The 23,204-nt window shown below is 42.9% G+C and overlaps 1 protein-coding gene and 1 pseudogene across 1 annotated transcript; one reads left to right on the forward strand and one right to left on the reverse strand.

Annotated features, from left to right (window-relative positions):
- The first annotated feature begins 713 nt into the window (after positions 1 to 713).
- LOC147986723 (uncharacterized) lies at positions 714 to 1,302 on the forward strand. Its single transcript, XM_087540133.1, has 2 exons — positions 714 to 932; positions 1,018 to 1,302. Exons 1-2 carry the CDS (start codon positions 714 to 716, stop codon positions 1,300 to 1,302), a joined length of 504 nt encoding a protein of 167 aa, XP_087396259.1.
- Positions 1,303 to 1,846: 544 nt separating this feature from the next.
- Positions 1,847 to 4,844, reverse strand: LOC147986724 (uncharacterized; annotated as a pseudogene).
- Positions 4,845 to 23,204: the final 18,360 nt, after the last annotated feature.

Raw genomic sequence — 23,204 nt, forward strand, 5'->3', positions numbered from 1 at the left:
CAACGTCCAAACTCCTGAGTTTTTTTTTGTTTTTTTTATAAAGAGAGAGAGCTTCCTCTCTGATTTTCATTAATAGAAACCACAGTATCTTGTTATACAGACTACTAAGGGCAAGCAGAAATACTAGGAAACGACGACACATGATCTGAAGGAGCAAAATGAGATATACCCATCAGCCCCCAAAGACCACAAAGGCTATATCAGAAAGAACACCGATATCCTACAGCCCACCATACTCTGGAGTTGTTCTGGTAAAAGAAAATGACTAAAGTTTTGGAATTCGTTTTTACTGGCATGTATATTTATATTTAATTTGAGGCAAGCTGGTATGTCTACATATAGGATATATCAAAGCGTTGTCAAGGTGATCAAACAAATAATAATGGAAAAAGTCTAAAACAAAACCTGAACTCGTGGAGAAAAGCTAAATGGAACCCTGAACTCCTAATCCCTGAAATCAGCACACTCAACTCACTAATCACGGTCTAAATTAAACCCTGAGACCGTTTTAGAGCTAATTTGCTGACGTGGCATGGATTTCACCAGGATTCTGACTTGTGGGCCACGGAGAGGGTGTGTTGACCACGCATTGGGATAGAGAGAGGGGAATATGAGCTCACTATTAGGTTTACGGCGACGGCAGAGGCGAGGGGGCGGCGATCTGAGCATGGCGCAGTGCGGCGGCGGGGGGGGGGGGGGGGGGGCAGGGTGCGATGTCGAGGTTCTCAGGGGCATCTTCCGCTCCCGGATTCCGTCGAGCTAGCGGAAGGAGGGAGGCTGAGACGAGGTCGCTGGTTCCATACCGCGAGGGCGCCATGGATTACGAGCCGCCGAAGCTCTGCCATTGCAATCCGCCAAGGAAGGCGCCGAGGTGGATATCGTGGAGCCGGCAGAACCCCGGCAGGAGGTACTACGCCTGCGTCCATGCGCTGGTGAGCTCCATTTTCCATCTGCAAGTGTCTTTCTTCTGCCACTGCTTTGTTAATCTGATTCATTCCTTTGTGTTCATTTTGATAGAATGGTGGTTGTCGGTTTATTGAGTGGCATGATGATCCACTGCCCAAGTTTTTTTCTGATCTGATTGGAGATTTAAGAGATGAAGTTTGGAGACTGAAGGGTGCTAGGACTGAAGATGAAGTTGAAGAGCAAACAATGACTGAAAGTGTGATTCTGGCTCTGCAGGAACAGTTGAAAGAAAAAAGTGCTGAGATAGATGCAGTGAAGAGCAAATATAAGACAATTCTGGTTGTGTTTGCTGTATTTGTGCTAGGTTTAGTGCTAGGGAAATTTCTAGTGCACTGAATATGTGGTCAGGTTGATCCTTGTATGGAGAAGGAGAATGGTTAGTTAGTGTCAGTTGTTGCTGGAACTATGTTGATCCTAGTAATGAAGTATGTGGCTGGAACTATGTAGATCTATGTTGATCTAGTAATGTGGCTGGAACTATGTATGATATGATGATCTATGTTCATCCTAGTAATGAAGTATGTGGCCATTGTGGCATTATCATCCAATTTGTGCATTTGCCTTGTTGCTTGATTCCTATCTTGAATAATGAGCATAGTTTTGTTGACAAATGACACAATTTATGACATGATATGTTGGCAGGAGCATCTTTGCAACAACACAAAACTGGATATGTTGACAAATGACCAAATATTTCAGGCATTTTCATTTCAGACATAATCTTCCTGTTTGCAACAACACTAAAAGGATTCAAATGTTTGCAACAGGAAATGATCTATGATCATGACAAGCACATAGTTCAGTGCATACTAACAGGAAATGATCTATGATCACCAAAAGCTAGTTTTCATTACATGGTCACTAGCATAGAAGACATGCTCTACTCATTGCCACTAGCATTGAAGTACTTATAGCTTGGTAATGAAGATGTTGCAGCTCTCTTCCTCCTTTTGTTGCCAGCAGATGTTCCAGCTTGTGCAGTTGGAGTTGTTTTCCTGGGAGGTTTAAACTTTGAAGCAGTTCCAGCAGTTCCACAAGTTGGGGCTGATCTTGCTGCTGGTTGAGAAGTAGGTGCACTTCCAGCTTGTGTAGTACCAGCCTGCAGTAGATTCATGTATTAATTGACAGGTACTAAACTCATCTAAAATTATTTGAAGGCAAGTTAAATTACCTCAATGCTTTTTCTTTTCTTGGTTGCCTTCACAAGATGTGCATTTTTTCTTGCCCTTCTCTGGATTCTTCTTGCAACCATACTTGTTGTGGCCTGCAGTGCCACACATTGAACAAACAATAACAGTGCCGTGTTTGCTCATTTTTTTGCCAACTGGTTTCTCATGGTATTCCCTCCTCCTAGCATTTTTCTTAGGCCTGCCTGGCATTCTAACTTTAACATAATCAGGAGCTTCTGGCCTAGGTTTTTCAGAAATAGGCCACATCTCCTCACCTTCCACAGGTTCCAAGCAATGCTCATAAATGCTCATGAATGTGTCAATGCTATAGCAAGGATCAATGTAATCTTCCACTTGTTTCCCACACTTGTATATTGCTGTTATGGCATGAGAACAAGGAAGACCTGAAAGTTGGAAATAACCACAAGAACAAGTTCTTTTTTCAAGACTTACAGTGTATTGCCTTCTTCTCCCAGTTACCAGTCTCACTTCAAACCCATCTTTGCCATTCCAAAGGACCTCCATGAACTGTGTTCATGCTATGCTGGCTTTCAACTTTCTGAATATGCTAGGGCATATTTTTCCATGCAATTTCACACCTTTGGCCCTTTGTTCTTGAATTCTAGCAAATATTTTCTTCCTTATTTTCTCTAGCATGGAAATTATTGGATAAAACCTTGCATCCACAATTGCATGATTGAATGATTCACACAAGTTGTTATCCACTGACTAACAGTTAGAACTAACTGCAAAATATGCCCTTGCCTAGTGCACTGGTTCTGTTCTCATGATATCTTTTGCACCCTCTAGTGTTTCTTGTGCAAGCTTGGCTTTATAATAATTGAAATCTTGGATATTTGCTGCTTTGGCAACAACCCAGAATTTCTTCTGCCACTCATGTGCCCTGTGTTTCTTCCTCCAGTTGGCATAGATGTGCCTAGCACACATCCTGTGCTCTGCTTTTGGAAGATAGTCATTCATGGCATTGAGAATTCCCTTTTGCTGGTCAGATATGAACACACAACCATCTCCATTGTTGTTAATGTTCAAATATTTAATGAGCAAACCAATGAACCATTTCCATATCTCATTTGTTTCCTGCTCAACTACTGCCCAAGCCAGTGGATACATTTGATTATTTGCATCCCTAGCTATAGCACACAACAGTTCCCCCTTCACAACCCCTTTAAAGAAACAACCATCTAATCCTATCACTTTTCTACAGCCAGCTTTGAATCCTAGCTTGAATGCATTAAACCAAACATAAAAGCTCTGAAATACATTGTTGATATTGTCAGTTGGATCCAAACAAATTGCCACTGTACTTCCAGGATTACTTCTAAGAAGCTCAAGCTGGTAATCAAACACTCTGGTATATTCATTCTTCATGCCATCTAGCAATTTATCCATCACAAGCTTCTTTGCATGCTTGCACTTTGAGGTGGACACATCTGCAAACATATCTTGCAATACTGTTGCTTTCATACTCTCTATCTTCCACATGGGATTTGAAAGAATGAAGTGCTCATACCTCTGTGCAATAACCTTTGCAGTCACTAGCCTATTCTCTCTGTTTTGGGCACAGTGATGTTTATCATTATATGTGATGACTTCGAATCTGCTTGTCCTACTGGTTTTTGCTGCATATATCATCCAAGGGCATCCAGGCCATCCACACTTGGCTCTAACTCTATTTATCTCTGAATTTTGGAACACAATGCTTCTTTTTGTCACTAGCCCATATCTCTTCAAAGCTTTGACTAGCTGGTTCTTGCTTCTGAAGACCATTGACAACTGGAAGTTTGGAATTTCACTGTCATTGTTGAATCTAGGAAACTGGCTCTTCATCCTCTCTGGCTCTCCATCAGAATCCTCACCATAGGAGTAATCCTCACTAGATGAATCAAAGTTCCACTCCTTCTCCTCTCCTTCTAGCTTCTCCTCCATATTTGCAATCAAATTTATTAGAACTGCTTCACTTGTATCTCTTTCAATCCAGCTTTTTGTTTCTCTCATCCTTTTCTTGAATTTTCTTGCATGCCTTCTAAGCTCTACCACTTCTGAATCTTCACCACTGTCCTCACTGTGTGGCATATATTCAGTGTCAGTGTCATCATCTGAACCTTCACTGTCAACATCTGGATTTGTTTGTGGAGGAGCAGCGATTGCTTGTGAAGTACCAGCCACATGTTGTGAAGTAGCTGGCATATGCTGTGAAGTAGCAGGACCAGCTTGACTTGGATTGCAAATTTGTGACACTGCAAATTCATCTTCAACTAGCTCACTGTCAACTACATTAGTTCTTCCCCTTCTCTGCTTCACTAGACTGACAATGATTTGGGAGATGACCCCTGTGTCATCAGGAACCATGATATTCTGAACAACTTGCACTTCTTCACTGTCAGTAGCTTCAGCAGTGACATTCTCAACAACTTGCAATTATTCTTCACTGTCAGTAGCTTCAACAGTGACAATGGCAGGTGGAGCATCACTTAACTGCACAAGTTCATCCTCAAAATCACTGCAACTGCTGCTGTCTGCACTATCCTGTTCCCCATGGTACTCAACATAAATATGTGCAACAGCACCAACACAAATATAATCCCCCATCTTCAGACATTTGCTGTCATCATCCAAGAACACCAAACCATCAACCAATTCAGTCCCGGGAATATGAAAGTAGAATTTCATTGATTCCTTCAGTTCCATATGATCTTTCAAAAGCCCTTTGACCTCCTGCAAAGAGAGCTTGTCTCTCTCAATCTCTGACAACCCCTCATCACCCCCAACATAGTCCAACTATCGACCAATTCGGATGAAATCCCCTCCAAAATGAAACCTAACATTTAGTATCTCTGTTGGGTCCATGCTGTAACTGAAAAAAGAAGAGAAAAGAACACAGAGATCACTACCTTGTGCTAGTACAAACTAAAATTAGAAATTAACCTAAACAGCAGAACCTACTTTTTCCCACTTAAAAGATGATCCTTTTCACCCTAAAACCCTAACTCATCCATGTTCAGAGAGGTCAAAATGCCAAATGCGGCGCCATAGGAGGAGGTCTTCGGGGACATACCATAACCCGTTGCGCGCAATAGCGCGCCGGCTAGATCGTCGTCGCTGGATGGGCAGAGAGGAAGACAGAGGGCGGCTCCTCGACTCCTACGGTGGATGGGCTGGACTCCTCCTCTCTCAACTGATAAAGTGCTCGATCTGGCGCATTGGGCCGGCCCAACTTGATCGGACCCAAGCGCCAACTCTCTCTGTTTCGCCAAAAAAAATGAAATCCCGGCCAGACTGTTTGGAACGGTCTCAGGGTTTAATTTAGACCAGGATTAGTGAGTTGAGTGTGCTGATTTCAGGGATTAGGAGTTCAGGGTTCCATTTAGCTTTTCTCCATGAGTTCAGGGTTTGTTTTAGACTTTTTCCAATAATAATATCCCAACAGCATCAAACGAGCAGTAGAGATGTAGGGCTTATGTGCACATATCCAAAACCACGAAAATAAGGGAAACTCCATGATACAGGTTCTATGAAATTAAATACGTGTTTTCACAACCTTTCATGTTCTTCTATGATGTATTTTGAGTCACTGAACCGAGCAGTGTAGCAATCCATGTCCGCTTGATCAAGCATCCATTGATCAGAATAGAATTCAAGGCGGTGCCCGGGGCGAATTGCGTGACGAAGTTTGATCCCAAGGTAGACGATTGGTAAAATGAATAGTACTCGAACTTTAAAAGGTAGGAGTATGTATATAGAAAAATTAAGAGATATTTGGTGAGTATCGAACTATTTTTGTTATGTGAATAAAATACTTGCCCCTTTAACTGAAAATGGTAGTGTGACACGTCTCCGTCGTATCTACTTTTCCAAATACTTTTGCCCTTATTTTGGAATCTAACTTGTATGATTTGAATGGAACTAACCCGGACTGACGCTGTTTTCAGCAGAATTACCTTGGTGTTGTTTTATGTGCAGAAAGCAAATATTCTCGGAAAGTCCTGAAACTCCACGGAACACCTTAGAAAAAATAATAAAAAATCCTTGCCAAAGATGAAGACCGGGGGGCCCACACCCTGTCCACGAGGGTGGGGGGAGCCCCCCCCTCTAGGGCGCGCCCCCCTACGTCGTGGGCCCCCTGGAAACCCTCTGATGCCAATTCCAACTCTATATATTCACTTTCGGAGAGAAAAAAATCAGAGAGAAGAAATCATCGCGTTTTACGATACGGAGCCGCCGCCAAGCCCTAAAACCTCTCGAGAGGGCTGATCTGGAGTCCGTTCGGGGCTCCGGAGAGGGGGATTAGTCGCCGTCATCATCATCAACCATCCTCCATCACTAATTTTATGATGCTCACCGCCGTGCGTTAGTAATTCCATCGTAGGCTTGCTGGACGGTGATGGGTTGGATGAGATTTATCATGTAATCAAGTTAGTTTTGTTAGGGTTTGATCCCTAGTGTCCACTATGTTCTAAGATTGATGTTGCTATGACTTTGCTATGCTTAATGCTTGTCACTAGGGCCCGAGTGCCATGATTTCAGATCTGAACCTATTATGTTTTCATGAATATATGTGAGTTCTTGATCCTATCTTGCAAGTCTATAGTCACGTACTATGTGTTATGATCCGGCAACCCCGAAGTGACAATAATCGGGACCACTCCCGGTGATGACCATAGTTTGAGGAGTTCATGTATTCACTATGTGCTAATGCTTTGTTCCGGTTCTCTATTAAAAGGAGGCCTTAATATCCCTTAGTTTCCAATAGGACCCCGCTGCCACGGTAGGTAGGACAAAAGATGTCATGCAAGTTCTTTTCCATAAGCACGTATGACTATTTACGGAATACATGCCTACATTACATTGATGAGTTGGAGCTAGTTCTGTGTCACCCTATGTTATGAATGTTACATGATGAACCGCATCCGGCATAATTATCCATCACTAATCCGGTGCCTACGAGTTTTCCATATACTGGTTCTCGCTTATTTACTTTTCCAGGTGTGGTTGAATTGACAACTCAGCTGCTAATACTTGAGAATATTCTTTGGCTCCCCTTGTGTCGAATCAATAAATTTGGGTTAAATACTCTAACCTCGAAAACTGTTGCGATCCCCTATACTTGTGGGTTATCAAGACCTTTTTCTAGCACCGTTGCCGGGGAGCATAGCTCTATTCTTTGAGTCACTTGGGATTTATATCTGCTGGACACCATGAAGAACTTGAAAGACGCTAAGACAACAATTTATCCCTCAACTACGAGGGGAGGTAAGGAACTGCCATCTAGCCTTGCACTTGATTCACCTTCTGTTATGAGTAAGCTAGCGACACCTAAACCTGCTTCTGTTATTTGTTCTGATATGTCGCATGTTATTGATGATGCCACTTCTACTATGCATGATACTTATGATGAAACTCCTTCTATGCCTGATACTACTGTGCCCCTTAGTGAATTTCTTGAAGAACAAATTGCTAGGGCTAGAGAAAGAGAAATTGATGAAACTGAATACGACGATGATAGTGATGATGGAAATATGCTTGTTATTCCTGAAGGTTATCTTTTTGACAAAGATTCCTCTTTAGCTATTTTAGCCTGCAAAGATAGATATGAGCTTAAAAGGTTATTGATTAAATGAAACAAAGAATCACTTAGAGATAAAATGACACCTGATCCTGCTTTTGCAACTTCGCCTATATGTGTTCCTGATAAGGATTATGAATTCTCTGTTGATCCAGATATAATTACTTTGGTTGAATCTGATCCTTTTTATGGCTATGAATCTGAAACTGTTGTGGCACATCTTACTAAGTTATATGATATAGCTGCCCTGTTCACTAATGATGAGAGATCGCGTTACTTCTATATACTCAAAATATTTCCGTTCTCATTAAAGGGTGATGCTAAGATATGGTTTAATTCTCTTGATCCTGGTTGTGTGCGTAGTCCCCAGGATATGATTTATTACTTCTCTGCTAAATATTTCCCTGCTCATAAGAAACAAGCTGCTTTGAGGGAAATATACAACTTTCTGCAAATTAAAGAAGAGAGTCTCCCACAAGCTTGGGGGAGGCTTCTCAAGTTACTTAATGCCTTGCCTGATCATCCTCTTAAGAAACCTGAAATACTTGATATCTTTTATAATGGACTAATTGATGCTTCCAGAGATTACCTGGATAGTTGTGCTGGTTCTCTTTTCAGGGAAAGAACACCGGATGAAGCTGAAATTCTATTGAATAATATGTTGACAAATGAAAATAATTGGGCACCTCCTGAGCCAGCTCCTGCTCCAATTAATGATCCTATTCCTAAACCAACTCCGAAGAAGAGAGGTGTTCTATTTCTCAGTCCCGAAGATATGTAAGAAGCGAAGAAATCTATGAAAGAAAAAGGTATTAAAGCTGAAGACGTTAAGAATTTACCTCCTATTGAAGAAATACATGGTCTTAATATACCGCCTGTTGAAGAAGTATACGATTTGAATCCTTTATTTATTGAAGAACCTCCCGATATCCCGACGCAGGTAGTAAAGGTAAATTCTCTCTATAGATTTGATGAAGGTGATATCCCTCACTATAAGTCTGCTAGGCAATGCTTTGATGAGTTTGATAACTTTATTGTCAAACAAGAAAAATTTAATGCTTATTTTGGTAGACAATTGAAATATGATTCCGATATGCTTAAATACTTGGGTGATTATATGACTAATATTAAAGGTGAGCTTAAACTTGTTAGAAAACATGCTTCTATGGTTACCCCTCAAGTAGAACAAGTACTTAAAGCTCAAAAAGAAGTGCTTGATGAAATGAATAGTAAGAAAAATGATTATGCTGTTAGAGTGGCTACTAGAACTGGTAGAATGACTCAGGAACCTTTGTATCCTGAAGGCCACCCTAAGAGAATCGAGCAAGATTCTCAAAGAAATAATATTGATGTTCCTAGTTCTTCTAAAAAAGAAGAAAAAGAAAAATGATAGAACTGTGCAAACTTCTAGTGAACCTATTGATGAACCACCAGATAATCCAAATGATATATCTATGTCTGATGCTGAAACACAATCTCGTAATGAACATGAACCTAATGAAAATATTAATGATGATGTTAATGATGATGCTCAACCTAGTAATGATAATGATGTAGAAATTGAACCTGTTGTTGATCTTGATAACCCACAATCAAAGAATCAACGTTATGATAAAAGAGACTTTGTTGCTAGGAAACATGGTAAAGAAAGGGAACCCTGGGTTCAGAAACCCATGCCTTTTCCTCCTAAACCATCCAATAAAAAGGATGATGAGGATTTTGAGCGCTTTGCTGAAATGATTAGACCTATCTTTTTATGTATGCGATTAACTGATGTGCTCAAAACAAATCCCTATGCTAAATATATGAAGGATATCATTACTAATAAAATAAAGATACCGGAAGCTGAAATTTCCACCATGCTTGCTAATTATACTTTTAAGGGTGGAATACCAAAGAAACTTGGAGACCCTGGAGTACCTACTATACCTTGCTCCATTAAAAGAAATTATATTAAAACTGCTTTATGTGATCTTGGAGCCGGTGTTTGTGTTATGCCTCTCTCTTTATATCATAGATTTGACTTGAATAAGTTGACACCTATTGAAATATCTTTGCAAATGGCTAATAAATCAACTGCTATACCTGTCGGTATTTGTGAGGACGTGCCTGTTGTGGTTGCAAATGTTACTATTCTAACGGACTTTGTTATTCTTGATATTCCTGAGGATGATAGTATGTCTATTATTCTTGGAAGACCTTTTCTTAATACTGCAGGGGCTGTTATTGATTGCAACAAAGGCAATGTCACTTTTCATGTTAATGGTAACGAGCATACGGTACACTTTCCGAGGAAACAACCTTAAGTTCATAGTATCAACTCCATTGGAAAAATTCCATCGATTATAATTGGAGGTTTTGAATTTCCTCTTCCTACGCTCAAAAAGAAATATGATATACTTATTATAGGGGATGTGCATATCCCCGTTGAGATAACTTAGTGTTATTCGAAATTTCTCCTGTTTCATGATTATCGGAATGAGTTTGTTAACAAGACTTGATCAACCTTGTTAGTGGATTCTTTTTGATGAGCATAAGATGGATGAAACTAGAAGCACAAACTTCTGTACCCTTTATATTTTCTGTAATTTAGTAGAAATAAAGTAAAATAGTATTTTTCTGTCTGTTTCCTGACTTATCCGTGCAATATAAAAATATCTCGAAAATAAAAGTCCTCAGAATGACATGCCAATATAATATTATTTTTTCTTGAATATTTGAGGATTTACTGTGCAAAAATTACCACGGGAGGAGCTGCCACCTGGCCACAAGGGTGGTGGGCGCGCCCCCCTCCCTAGGGCGCGCCCCCTTGCCTCGTGGGCCCACGGTGGCCCTCCTCCACTTATCCCAGCATCCATCTTCTTCCTCTGCCTCACACAAACCTGAAAAACCAACTCAAGCACGAGTTCCAGCCACTTTTGCTGTGATTTTCGATCTCCTTGCTCAAAGCACCTCTCGCAAAACTGCTTGGGGAGATTGTTCCTTGGTATGTGACTCCTCCATTGGTCCAATTAGTTTTTGTTCTAGTGCTTTATTCTTTGCAAATTTGTGCTGCATAGGTGACCATGTTCTTGAGCTTGCATGTCAAATTTCTATGGTTCCAAGTAGTTCTAATGCTTGATATAAGCTCTAGACACTTGTAGGAGTAGTTGCTATCAGTTTTATTGAAGTTGGCTTACTTTTGTTTGAAGTTACTAAAAATTTCAAAAAAATTCAGAGAAAAACAATATGCTTAGGAAGATGTTCCAAGGTGATTCCTCTAAGAAGCAAGGACCCAGGATTGCTATGCGCGATGCTGACGAGGATCCACCAAGAGACGCTCCGGTACGGCCTTGCGAATGGCCATCGGAGAATTTTATGGACCGTGCGGGAATCAAAGGAGAATTCAAAGCATATTTGCGCAATGCCGGTCTTGAGAAATTTGAGGCCAACAAATGCCCCCAGTATCATGATCTCACAAGTTCATTTGTGAGGAGGTTTGAGTATTCATCTTCGCGTAATTCTCCTTCAGTCATGTTTGATCTTTATGATAAATCTTATAGAATGGACTTAGAGGATTTCACTCTTGCTTGCAAACTTCCATCATGGGGTAGTATTAGGGATCCCCCTAAATCCGAATTTAGAAACTTTCTTGCTGATACATGCTGTGGGGGAATCTAGAGATATAACGCAAGCTACCATAGGGAGCATTCACTTTCCTGCTATACATTATTTTGCTCTCTTCATCGGTAGATGCATAAATGCTAAGGATGAAGCATGTCACATGTGTGTCCCTGACCTTAGCATTCCTAGGAGTGCTGTGTTAGGAGACCAATCTTATCATCTGGGAGCCATTGTAACTCATAGGTTGCATTATAATAGACATAATGGAGATTTCTTTGGAGGAATTTATGCAACCCGCTTAGCTCATTTTCTTGAGATAGACATCCGTGAGGGTGATACGGAGTTGCCCACTGCATATTTAGATTATGACTCCATGGCTTCACATCATTTTGTTGAGCGACCCGAATCACCTCTTTTATACCATTTAATTTTTAACAAACGGCATGTTGTCCGTATTACTCTCCCTGCTCCTGCTCTTTTTGATTCACAGACAAAAGGAAGATATACTATTACTAGAGAGGAGGCAGATGAGTACGAGAGGAGAGCGGGGGCAGCCCGACTCCACGCTGCAGCTCAGGAGGTGATAACTGCTGTATCACAGTACGACCCCAGCTACACCTACGGGTATCCGCCAGGCCATCCCTGGCAATAGACCAATTTAGGCCAAAAGCCTAAGCTTGGGGGAGTACGTATTTCTCACCGACATTATATTTATGTTCACACACACTCATTGCTAGATGTCGGTGTTCATACTCTTTCATTGTAATATCCATGCTAGTTTATTTTCTTTTTCCTGCTTTCTTCTTGTGTGTTTGTTAAACCTTAAGAAAACCAAAAAAAAATTAGTAGTAATTTACTTTTCTGCTGTAGTAGTAGTAACTAAAAAGAAAACCCAAAAATATTTCTCGTTCTTCTTTTGCTTGTTGGGAGCTTTCCCGTGTAAATAGTTTTATTTTCTTTTCTTTTCTTTAGGGGTCAGTAGGAGAAGAGCATGATTAAATTGTTGTAGTGGCTCTTATATGCATTATTGTTGAAATTAACCAAAGAGCCCATATTGCCATGTCTTCTCCTGTTTATTGAATGCTTGCAGATTCCAGCTTAGTCCAATGCACGTGCACTATTATTATTATTCACACCATTCGGTCGTGCAAGTGAAAGGCAATTATGATGATATATGATGGACTGACTGAGATGAGAAAAGCTGGTATGAACTCGATCTCTTTTGTTTTTGTAAATATGATGAGCCCGTCGTTCTTGATTCAGCTTATTATGAATAAACATGTTTGCAATGACAATTAGAGATCATAGTTCCTTGTGCCATGCTTGATTAGCTATGAGTTATAATGGTTTACCTTGTGTGCCAACATGATATTGAGATGATTATGATGTGGTATGATGGGGTGGTATCCTCCTTTGAATGATTTGAGTGACTTGACTTGGCACATGTTCACGCATGTAGTTGAAACAAATCAACATAGCCTTCATGATATTTATGTTCATGGTGGATTATATCCTACTCATGCTTGCATCCAATGTTTATTAATTTTAATGCGTGTACATGGCTGTTGTCGCTCTCTAATCGGTCGCTTCTCAGTCTTTTGCTAGCCTTCACTTGTACTAAGCGGGAATACTGCTTGTGCATCGAATCCCTTAAACCCCAAAGTTATTCCAGATGAGTCCACAATATCTACCCATATGTGGTATCTACCTGCCGTTCCAAGTAAATCTGTATGTGCCAAACTCTAAACCTTCAAATAAATATTTTGTTTTGTATGCTCGAATAGCTCATGTATCAACCAAGGTTGTCCTTATCTTCCGTGTTAGGCGGGTTATTCTCAAGAGGAGTGGACTCCGCTCCTCACTCACGAGAAAATGGCTGGTCACCGGGATGCCCATTCCCATGCTTTATGCAAACTAAATCAAAATTAATTGCAAACAAAACTCCCCCTGGGACTTGATGTATGTTGGAGACACTCGTTGTTTCGAGCAAGTCATGGATTGATGCTTGTTGGTGGAGGGGGAGTATAAACTTTACCATTCTATTTGGGAACCGCCTATAATTTGTTTAGCATGGAAGATATCGCCATCTCTTAGTTGCTATGTTGACAATGAAAGTATACCGCTCAAAATGCAATTTATCTCTATTTCAAAACCGAGCTCTGACACCTCTACAAATCCCTGCTTCCCTCTGCGAAGGGCCTATCCATTTACTTTTATGTTGAGTCATCACCCTCTTATTAAAAAGCACTAGCTGGAGAGCGCAGCTGTCATTTGCATTCATCATTGTTAATTTATATTGGGTATGACTATGATTGGATCTCTTTTACCATGAATTACAATGTCTAGTCAGTCCTTAATCTTTAAAGGTGTTCTGCATTTATGTTTTGCGATCTCACAAAGGGCTAGTGAGATACCATCTTGTTATATCATATTATGATTGTTTTGAGAAAGTGTTGTCATCCGAGATTTATTATTATGGCTTGCTAGTTGATTATGCTATTGATATGAGTAATTATGAGACTTGAGAATTATTGCAAATGTGGTTAGTTATGATCTATGCTGAAAACCTGAATGCTGGCTTGACATAGTTACAACAACAAGAGCAAACAGAGTTTGTAAAAGTTTTTCTTTCTTTCTTTCAGTTTGTCAACTGAATTGCTTGAGGACAAGCAAGGGTTTAAGCTTGGGGGAGTTGATACGTCTCCGTCGTATCTATTTTTCCAAACACTTTTGCCCTTGTTTTGGACTCTAACTTGTATGATTTGAATGGAACTAACCCGGACTGATGTTGTTTTCAGCAGAATTACCTTGGTGTTGTTTTATGTGCAGAAAGCAAATATTCTCGGAAAGTCCTGAAACTCCACGGAACACCTTAGAAAAAATAATAAAAAATCCTCGCCAAAGATGAAGACCAGGGGGCCCATACCTTGTCCACGAGGGTGGGGGCGCCCCCCCCCCCCTCCAGGGCGCGCCCCCTACCTCGTGGGCCCCCTGGAAACCCTCCGACGCCAATTCCAACTCTATATATTCACTTTCAGAGAGAAAAAAATCAGAGAGAAGAAATCATCGCGTTTTACGACACGGAGCCGCCACCAAGCCCTAAAACCTCTCGGGAGGGCTGATCTGGAGTCCGTTCAGGGCTCCGGAGAGGGGGATTCGTCGCCGTCGTCATCATCAACCATCCTCCATCACCAATTTCATGATGCTCACCGCCGTGCGTTAGTAATTCCATCGTAGGCTTGCTGGACGGTGATGGGTTGGATGAGATTTATCATGTAATCGAGTTAGTTTTGTTAGGGTTTGAACCCTAGTATCCACTATGTTCTAAGATTGATGTTGCTATGACTTTGCTATGCTTAATGCTTGTCACTAGGGCCCGAGTGCCATGATTTCAGATCTGAACCTATTATGTTTTCATGAATATATGTGAGTTCTTGATCCTATCTTGTAAGTTTATAGTCACCTACTATGTGTTATGATCCGGCAACCCCGAAGTGACAATAATCGGGACCACTCCCGGTGATGACCATAGTTTGAGGAGTTCATGTATTCACTATGTGCTAATGCTTTGTTCCGGTTCTCTATTAAAAGGAGGCCTTAATATCCCTTAGTTTCCAATAGGACCCCGCTGCCACGGGAGGGTAGGACAAAAGATGTCATGCAAGTTCTTTTCCATAAGCACGTATGACTATTTACGGAATACATGCTTACATTACATTGATGAATTGGAGCTAGTTCTGTGTCACCCTATGTTATGACTGTTACATGATGAACCGCATCCGGCATAATTATCCATCACTAATCCGGTGCCTACGAGTTTTCCATATACTGGTTCTCGCTTATTTACTTTTCCGCTGCTACTGTTACAATCACTACAAAATACCAAAAACATTACTTTTGCTGTCTTTACTTTTGTTGCCGCTACCACCACTATCATATTACTTTGCTACTAAACACTTTGCTGCAGATACAAAGTTTCCAGGTGTGGTTGAATTGACAACTCAGCTGCTAATACTTGAGAATATTCTTTGGCTCCCCTTGTGTCGAATCAATAAATTTGGGTCAAATACTCTACCCTCGAAAACTGTTGCGATTCCCTATACTTGTGGGTTATCATAGTGGCAGGATTTTTTGTCTTCTCAATTGTTTATCACTCCCTCTACATCTTTCCTTGTATCTCATTTTTACTTCTCCTCCACCTATCCTTCAGAATTCGTACAAAGTTCCTATAAATCAAAAGAGGGCAAGAGGCCTAAAGCATGGTTTAAGATCCATAAACTTTGAAAGGGGAGGGGGTTAGAGCATCTCTAGAAGACCCTGTAAAAAGCCCTGACCCGCAAAATAACCGCCAAAATGTGGGTCGGCGCAGAAAATTCCGTCCGAACAGGCCCCGCAAACGCGTCTGGCACGTAAATATTTTTGCGGGGCGCGACAAAATTTCGACCCCAACCCGCGAATAAACGCCCCCCCCCCCGGCCCGTCGGCGCCTTGTATATAGCGAGAGAGGTTGGTCATGAGGACATTTCAACCAGCGCTTTTCCCCACCTACCACCTCCCCTCTCCCCCTCGCCCCGCCGCCGGGCCGCCGCCCACGAATCCGACGACAGTAGCATGCGGGATCATGCCGAAAGGCCGCCACACGCCCGAGGTTGCCCTCTACCCCACCCCCTCCCGCGTCGGCGGGCCAGAAAGTTGCAGATCTGTGGCTGGTCGTCGCGGGTGGCAGGATTTGGCTTTTCCGGTCGCCGGTGGCTGCGCCAAGCGAAGCACCCTAGCAGCCCTGGCAAAGCCCCATCCCTGCATGCAGGTACGAGTTCGTCCTGTCGCCGCCGCCGACGGTTTGCCGGTGTGGATTCGGCCGGCCGGCCGCCAGGCTCGGTGCTCGCCCAATGGCTCTGCAGCTCGCCGGTGCCGCTCATACGGTGCGACAACTGCACATGGACAATGCTGCGACTAACTTCAGGCACGCCGAAGCACCCCGGGTGGGTGTTCGTCAAATGCGAAAATGACTGGGTATGCATTGTTTTCATGCGGCTTTGGCACCGTATTCTTTGGTTCAATTGCGATAGCTCATTTCGAACATTGTCATGTCTGTAGGAAGATGGATGCTCATTTTGGTTGGGAAGGAGAATACATTGATTTATTGATAGAAATAAACATAATAGATGTTCTAGCACTCCTTAGTAGAATCGAAGCTAATGATGCAGCTGCATGTGCAATTAGAGAAGCAAGTAGAGGGGAAGCAACGTCTACTTCTTTGGAACCAAAGAAGAAGAATGAAGAATGCAAAATCAAGAATCCGCAGATCAACAATGAATGCATGGAGAAGATATTGGTCCAACTAGTGGGAGCAGTTATGTAAGTTGGATATCTCCTAAAATGCATAATTGTGGTTCTTGTTTTTTTTGGTCTTACTATTCTAGCAAAGATTTGGTGATGTCTAGACATGACTGAAATGTGCGGACATGACTGAAATGCTCGAGAAGTAAGTTAAATCGATCATTATCGCACCATATCAGCAACTTTGTTCATTTCCTGATATCAAGTAATTGTTTTTCTTTGTCTGGCAGGGTTTGGACAAAATTCACTAAAAAAGCTCCGGGACTGCCGAAGAAGCTGCAATTTAGACACCCGAAAGTAAGTACTACTAGCATGTTCCGCTCATCTCCTAGTGATTCAAGCGCTAGTTTCATCAATACCATTTATAGCATGCTTGCTTATCAGTTTGATTGACCTCTATTTCTTGTAAAGTAGTTGTGGCAGGAAGCCGGGAATAATTATTGTGGATACTACGTTTGCGAGTCCATCCGCCACACGACCTGTGAGCGGGGCTACTCTGACGAACAATATGAAGTGCGTAAGCAATAATATTCACAATTTTATTTTATTACCATCATTTGTGTTGAGTTTGATTTATTCATATATATATATATATGTATTGACCCCCTTCTTCAAATTAGATCTTTCGGATGCGGGATGAACTCCTACCACCAGATCGTATGCGAGCAATTCAAAAGGAATTGGCGGCATTCTTCCTTGACCACGTGATCGCTAAAGACGGAGAATACCATGTGGACCTTGAGAACATATATAATTAGGAGATTATATTGTAAGAGATAATTATATTGTATATATGTAGCCAGTAGTGTCGGATAGATATACGGGAACTTGTTGTTCGACCAATCTCTCGGAGAAGGAGAGGTGGTCGATATCACTTCTCTCTATATGCATATGTTCATGACGATCTTCTGTTTCCTTCATTTGCTTACTAGCTAGCGTGTCGAGTCCTCTCTATACGTATAATACGTAGCGTACGTCGACCAAGCACAGAGATAAGAGAGGACACTTCTCTCTATTAATTAACTAGATAACACAATATATAAAACACCTAAATTAACCCCCCAAAACCCCTAAACCATCCCTTTCAAAAAAAACCTCAGCTCCTGCCAGCTGCTGACGCGTGGACGCATATTGGTCCCGGTTTGTGCCACCAACCGGGACCAAAGGCCCCCTGCTTGGGCTTGTCGCAGCGGCCACGTGGAGGCCCATCTGTCCCGGTTCGTGTAAGAACCGGGACTAAAGGCCAAGGGCATTAGTAACGATCTTTTAGTCCCGGTTCCAAAACTGGGACGGAAGGCCCTTACGATCCGGGACAGATGGCCCTTTTTCTACTAGTGTCTTATGTATCCAATGCCGTTGAAAAAACAAAGAAATGTATTATCTTGCGTCAAATTGAAGTGCAAATTTCGGATTTGCGACAGCGACGCAAGAGTAGAACCCGCAAAACCGACCCGTAAAAGAGCATCCGCGAATATCCTTTTATACGGGTTTGTTTTGCGGGGTTTGTCTCTGCGGCCGCTCGCGCCGGCCCGCAAAGCCGTTTTTCCGTGAACTGCAAACGTGTTTTGCAGGTCGGCGTTATACGGGGTCTGCTAGAGATGCTCTAGTAAAGCAAACCTTTGTATTGCAATACATGCAGGAGTAGGGTCATTATTCCGAGGAGTCCCAACCTATCAAAGATCTCGCGATCTTGGATATACCTCGGCAAGACCTAAAAATTCTTCCAGGTTATGGGTGGCGGCCCCCTGATGGAACGATCATCAAAATAAACACCGATGCAGCAATTCATTTTGATGGCGGCAATGGTGGAGCGGGCGGGGTGGCTCGCTCAGCGTGTCGTCTCTTGGGAGCTTGGAGCAAACCCCTAGTGGCTGTCACGGATCCTCTTATAGCCGAAGCCATGTCTGTTCGGGAAGGCGTGCGCTTTGCGAAGCTTAGAAGCTTTCAGGAGGTGATCATCGAAACAGATTGCCTAAAGGTTGTGGAACTCTGGAAAAATCAGCACAATTCCTTTTCGGTTGTGGCACCTTTGCTTTCTGAAATAGGAGAGCCAGTTGTTGTTTTTTCTTTTTTTGATATTCATCATGTAATTCGGTCAGTAAACTACCCAGCTCATCTCTGTGCCAAGCGTGCTTGCACACTGAGTATGACTGAAAGTTAGCTAGAAGAGACCCCTAGCTTCCGGTGAGCAGCCTATTGGCTGATGATCTAGCGAATGCTTTTGTTTGAATAAAAGCTCTCATTATTGCCTACAAAAAAAACCTATCAAATCCCTTGTCCACATAACCAATATTTTTTGTGGACTTCGAAAATCACAAACCTTTAGACAGGGCTGCCAACATGAAAATTTAACAAACAAAATAGTCTGCCCAAATAAATAGTATAGTTTACGGGCCAAACAAAAATAAAAATGTTTCACATAGTTTTACAAACGAATAAAAGAAGATACATCTATTGGTTGCCAACATGAGTCCACATATACTCAACCAAATCATTTTGCAGTTGCACGTGAGTTTCCCAATCACGCATGTCTTCATGAAACTGAGTGAACTGCTCAAATGTTGCCGCAACTCCATGCTCAGGCACAACATTCTCACCCTGAAACTGAAAGCCTTGATCGTACAGACGTTCCGGACGCTCGTCTTCTACGATCATATTGTGCATGATCACACAAGCAGTCATCACCTCCCATAGTTTCTGCGTGTTCCAAGTATTAGCAGGATATCGAACGATGCCCCATCGAGATTGCAAAACACCAAAGGCACGCTCGACATCCTTTCTAGCACTCTTTTGCTCTTGGGGAAATCTTTTCCTTTTCTCTCCAACAGGGTTGGGTATTGTCTTTACAATAGTGGTCCACTGAGGATAGATACCGTCACCCAAATAGTACCCTTTGTCGTAGTTGTGGCCGTTGACAGTAAAGTTCACTGGTGGGCTGTTGCCTTCGGCAAGCCTAGCAAACACCGACGAGCGCTGAAGCACGTTGATATCATTGTGTGATCCAACCATGCCAAAGAAAGAGTGCCAGATCCAGAGATCTTGAGACGCCACGGCCTCTAGTATGACAGTGCAAGCCCTGACATGTCCCTTATACTGCCCTTGCCAAGCAGAAGGACAGTTCTTCCACTCCCAGTGCATGCAGTCTATGCTGCCAAGCATCCTCGGGAAGCCCCTGCTAGTATTCATCGCCAACAAACGGGCTGTATCTGTAGCTGTTGGCTCTCTCAAGTACTCAGGGCCAAACACAGCAATCACAGCCTTGCAGAACTTATACAGGGACTCTAGGCATGTAGACTCGCTCATACGGACGTACTCGTCAATGAGATCACCGGGCACTCTGTATGCAAGCATTCGGATGGAGGCGGTGCATTTCTGATAAGAGGAAAAACCAATCTTGCCGACGGCATCCTCTTTGCACTCGAAATAGTCATCATAGCCGACCACTCCCTCTCTAATACGGTTGAAAACATGCCTACTCATACGGAACCGGCGGCGGAATTTGTGATGTTTGAACAACGGGTTTGTTGTATCAAAGTAGTCCTTCCAGAGAAGGAAATGCCCGCTCTCTCGGTTACGATTCAACACCGGAAGGTGGCCCTGAATTGAGCCACGGAACAACAGCCGCTGGTTGTGGAGGTGGTGATGGACCAACACGGCTGCCAATATCTCCTCCTCGCCGTCGAACGACGAATCGTCGGAGTCGCAAATGAAATTGTGGAAAAAGAACTCGTCGGCGGAGTCCATTTTCGTACCTTGGCAAACTGTCGAACAGCTTGCGGGCGTCGAAGAAGGAGACGGCCGGCGAGGGGAGACGCGGAGCCCACAGACCAGCTAGCTGCCCTGCCGGCGTCCGACGAGTGGGACGGCATCCGACGAGCGTGCCGGTCGTATGTGGCAGGGGCGGCGAGGCGTCTTCTTGGTCGCGGGCGGCTGTGCGGTGGGGGAAGCGGCGGCGGGAACTAGTTTGCTCCCCGGCGGCGGCGGGCGACTGGGGGCAGGGGCGGCGTTGCTGGGCGGATGTGGGGGCAGGGGCGGCGTTGCACTCACGCAAAACTTTTGCATCAATCTCAAGTCTACAACGGAAGGTGACCCCCACCCCCACAGGTCTTGGGAAGGTTTTAGACCTTCCTCGATCGGATTTTTCAGTGTTTTCTTCTATTGTTTTTTTACTTTTTTTATTTTTTTTTCTCCTTTTCCCATTTTAAATTCATTACTATTTTTAAAAATTCATAAACATTTTGGGAAATATAGGGAACATTTTTTTTAATTCGAGAACTTTTGTCAAATCGGTAGACATTTTTCAGATTTCTGAATACTTTTTAAAATTTGTCTATCTTTTTTTAATTGAGGAACATTTTAAAATTTGCCAACATTTTTTCAAATACGTAAAACAATTAAGATGATGAACATTACTTTCTTTCAAACACCTTTCCAAATTTGTGGATATTTTTATTATGGTCGACGTGCGGCCACGACCTGGCGACACCATTGTTGGTCATTTGCCTGCCACAAGCTCCAAGGCCAAGTCCTTGGTTGTCGCCCTAGCCGGCCCGTCCGAGCCCAGATCGGGCCCAAATAGCTTGCGCTTCCCGTGACATCCACCACACGGCCACCACATCATGTCACCGTGCAGTAGCACAAGTGCCTCTAGCGCACACTCAGGTAGGCCAGATCTAGGCCCGAGGCGCGGCAGAGTACGGTGGTGGAGATGGTGATCCTAGCTGGCGTGCTCACTGGGATGGTAGCAAGTACAAGATGGTGGAGGTGGTGTCGTGTTGCGGTTGTGCATGTTGACAGGTTGTGAGTGGTGGTGCGGAGGGTTTGGGCCCCAACGCCTAGATCTGCAGTTGGTTGTAGCTTCATCGGGCGTGTGGGTGAGGGAAGGGGTGGATGATGACGATGCTCGCAAGCATTTGCTTCCTTCTTGAAGGCGGTATTGAGGCGACATGCTCACTCAACTCCGAAGAAACCTCATATCCTCTAGGGTATAAGATGATGACAACGAGTGTGTCAATCCTCTTGGGGCATCGTCTTAGGAGTGGCTACCGGTTGGAGGGACAAGTGGTAGGCCATGGTCGATGTTGACAGTGTTTATCGAGTGGTTGGCAGGCATGCTGTTTTCATTTGAAGCCAGGTTAGCGAGTGTGGTCCTTCTTGGGTTACCTCGTTCCCATACAACACACCTCTCTCTCTCTCTCTTTGAGGGATGTTGTAGGGTGGCAACCAAACGACCAACACTGAAGGTGTCCGCCTTGCTTGGTTAGATGATGATGGAAGCTGAAAACCTTCTTCCCCTTGTTGAGTCTTGTTATCCTTGATTCCAAGTTCCTAATCTTCTAGGTTGTGGTGTTTTACTGGTGTTGATGTGGCATTGTTGTGGTGCCATTATGTGTTTGTGTGATCAGTCTGGACATTGTACTGTGTTGTGTTCTTCTTCATCATGAATGACATGCAACGCCATTGCTTTTCATCAAAAAAAATTTGTTCCTGCTAAGCCTAACCACATCTTTTGAAATTATAGTGACACGCACCACTACAAATTAAGGATGTGCTACTAGATTCTCCTGATCTAGTCAAGAGTTAGAGCATCTACAATCAGACCTCTCAAACTGTCCCAAAATGTTCAGTCACATGCGCCAGATAGAATTTGGCCCACCACAGCTCACCTTTTCTGTTTCTTCATTCTTTCTTTCTTTTCTCCCTCTTCCTCTCCATAAATTGACCGAACATATGGAGAAAAGGTGGGAGACATGACTGTGTGCATGGACAAATAGGGACTCAAATCGAACATGTCCAGACATTAACCAGCACTAGTGCAGAACCGGGCAATAGCACCGGTTCGTAAGGCCCTTTAGTGCCGGTTCCATAACCGACACTAAAGTGTGGGCACTAAAGCCCCCCCCCTTAGTACCGGTTCAGCACGAACCGGTGCTAAAGCGAAACCACGTGGCACGAGCCAGCTCCGGGGGCCGGGAGCCCTTTAGTACCGGTTGGTAACACCAACCGGTACTAAATGTTTGTGGGTTTTTGTTTTATTTTGTATTTTTCAATTAAATTTGTGTTATCAATTTAATTTAGGATTGTTTTACGTTATAATGAGTTGTAGTCGTCATCATCATCATCGCATATTAATAAATAAATAAACTCTAGCTAGCTAAAAATCATCGTAGTCGTCTAATTACCACTATTTAATCATCATAGTCATTACCGCTAGCTATCTAATCATCACCAACACTGGCTAGCTTAAAGAGGAAACATTCACTTTGTAACAGAAGCAAAGATATCATCGAGTTCAACATAATCATCACCAACATCGAAGTTCAGGACACGGACATGAGACACTAATTAAGAGCATGAACTAGTGCTGCTCCCTCTCAGGTAGAATAGCATAGAACATGTATAGCTCTCCTGATTCATCATACTGGAGCATGCAGATGAATCTGTCTCCTAATCTTGGGTTGCGCTTCTCCTTGCTGCCCCCTAGTACTTCTCTGCGATCGTTAACAATTTTGCTCCAATCTTTCACTATTAAGCATTCTTCG

The sequence above is a fragment of the Triticum urartu genome, chromosome 2A (assembly GCF_056163025.1).
Source record: "Triticum urartu cultivar PI428250 chromosome 2A, HENAU_Tu73, whole genome shotgun sequence".
Taxonomy (NCBI): domain Eukaryota; kingdom Viridiplantae; phylum Streptophyta; class Magnoliopsida; order Poales; family Poaceae; genus Triticum; species Triticum urartu.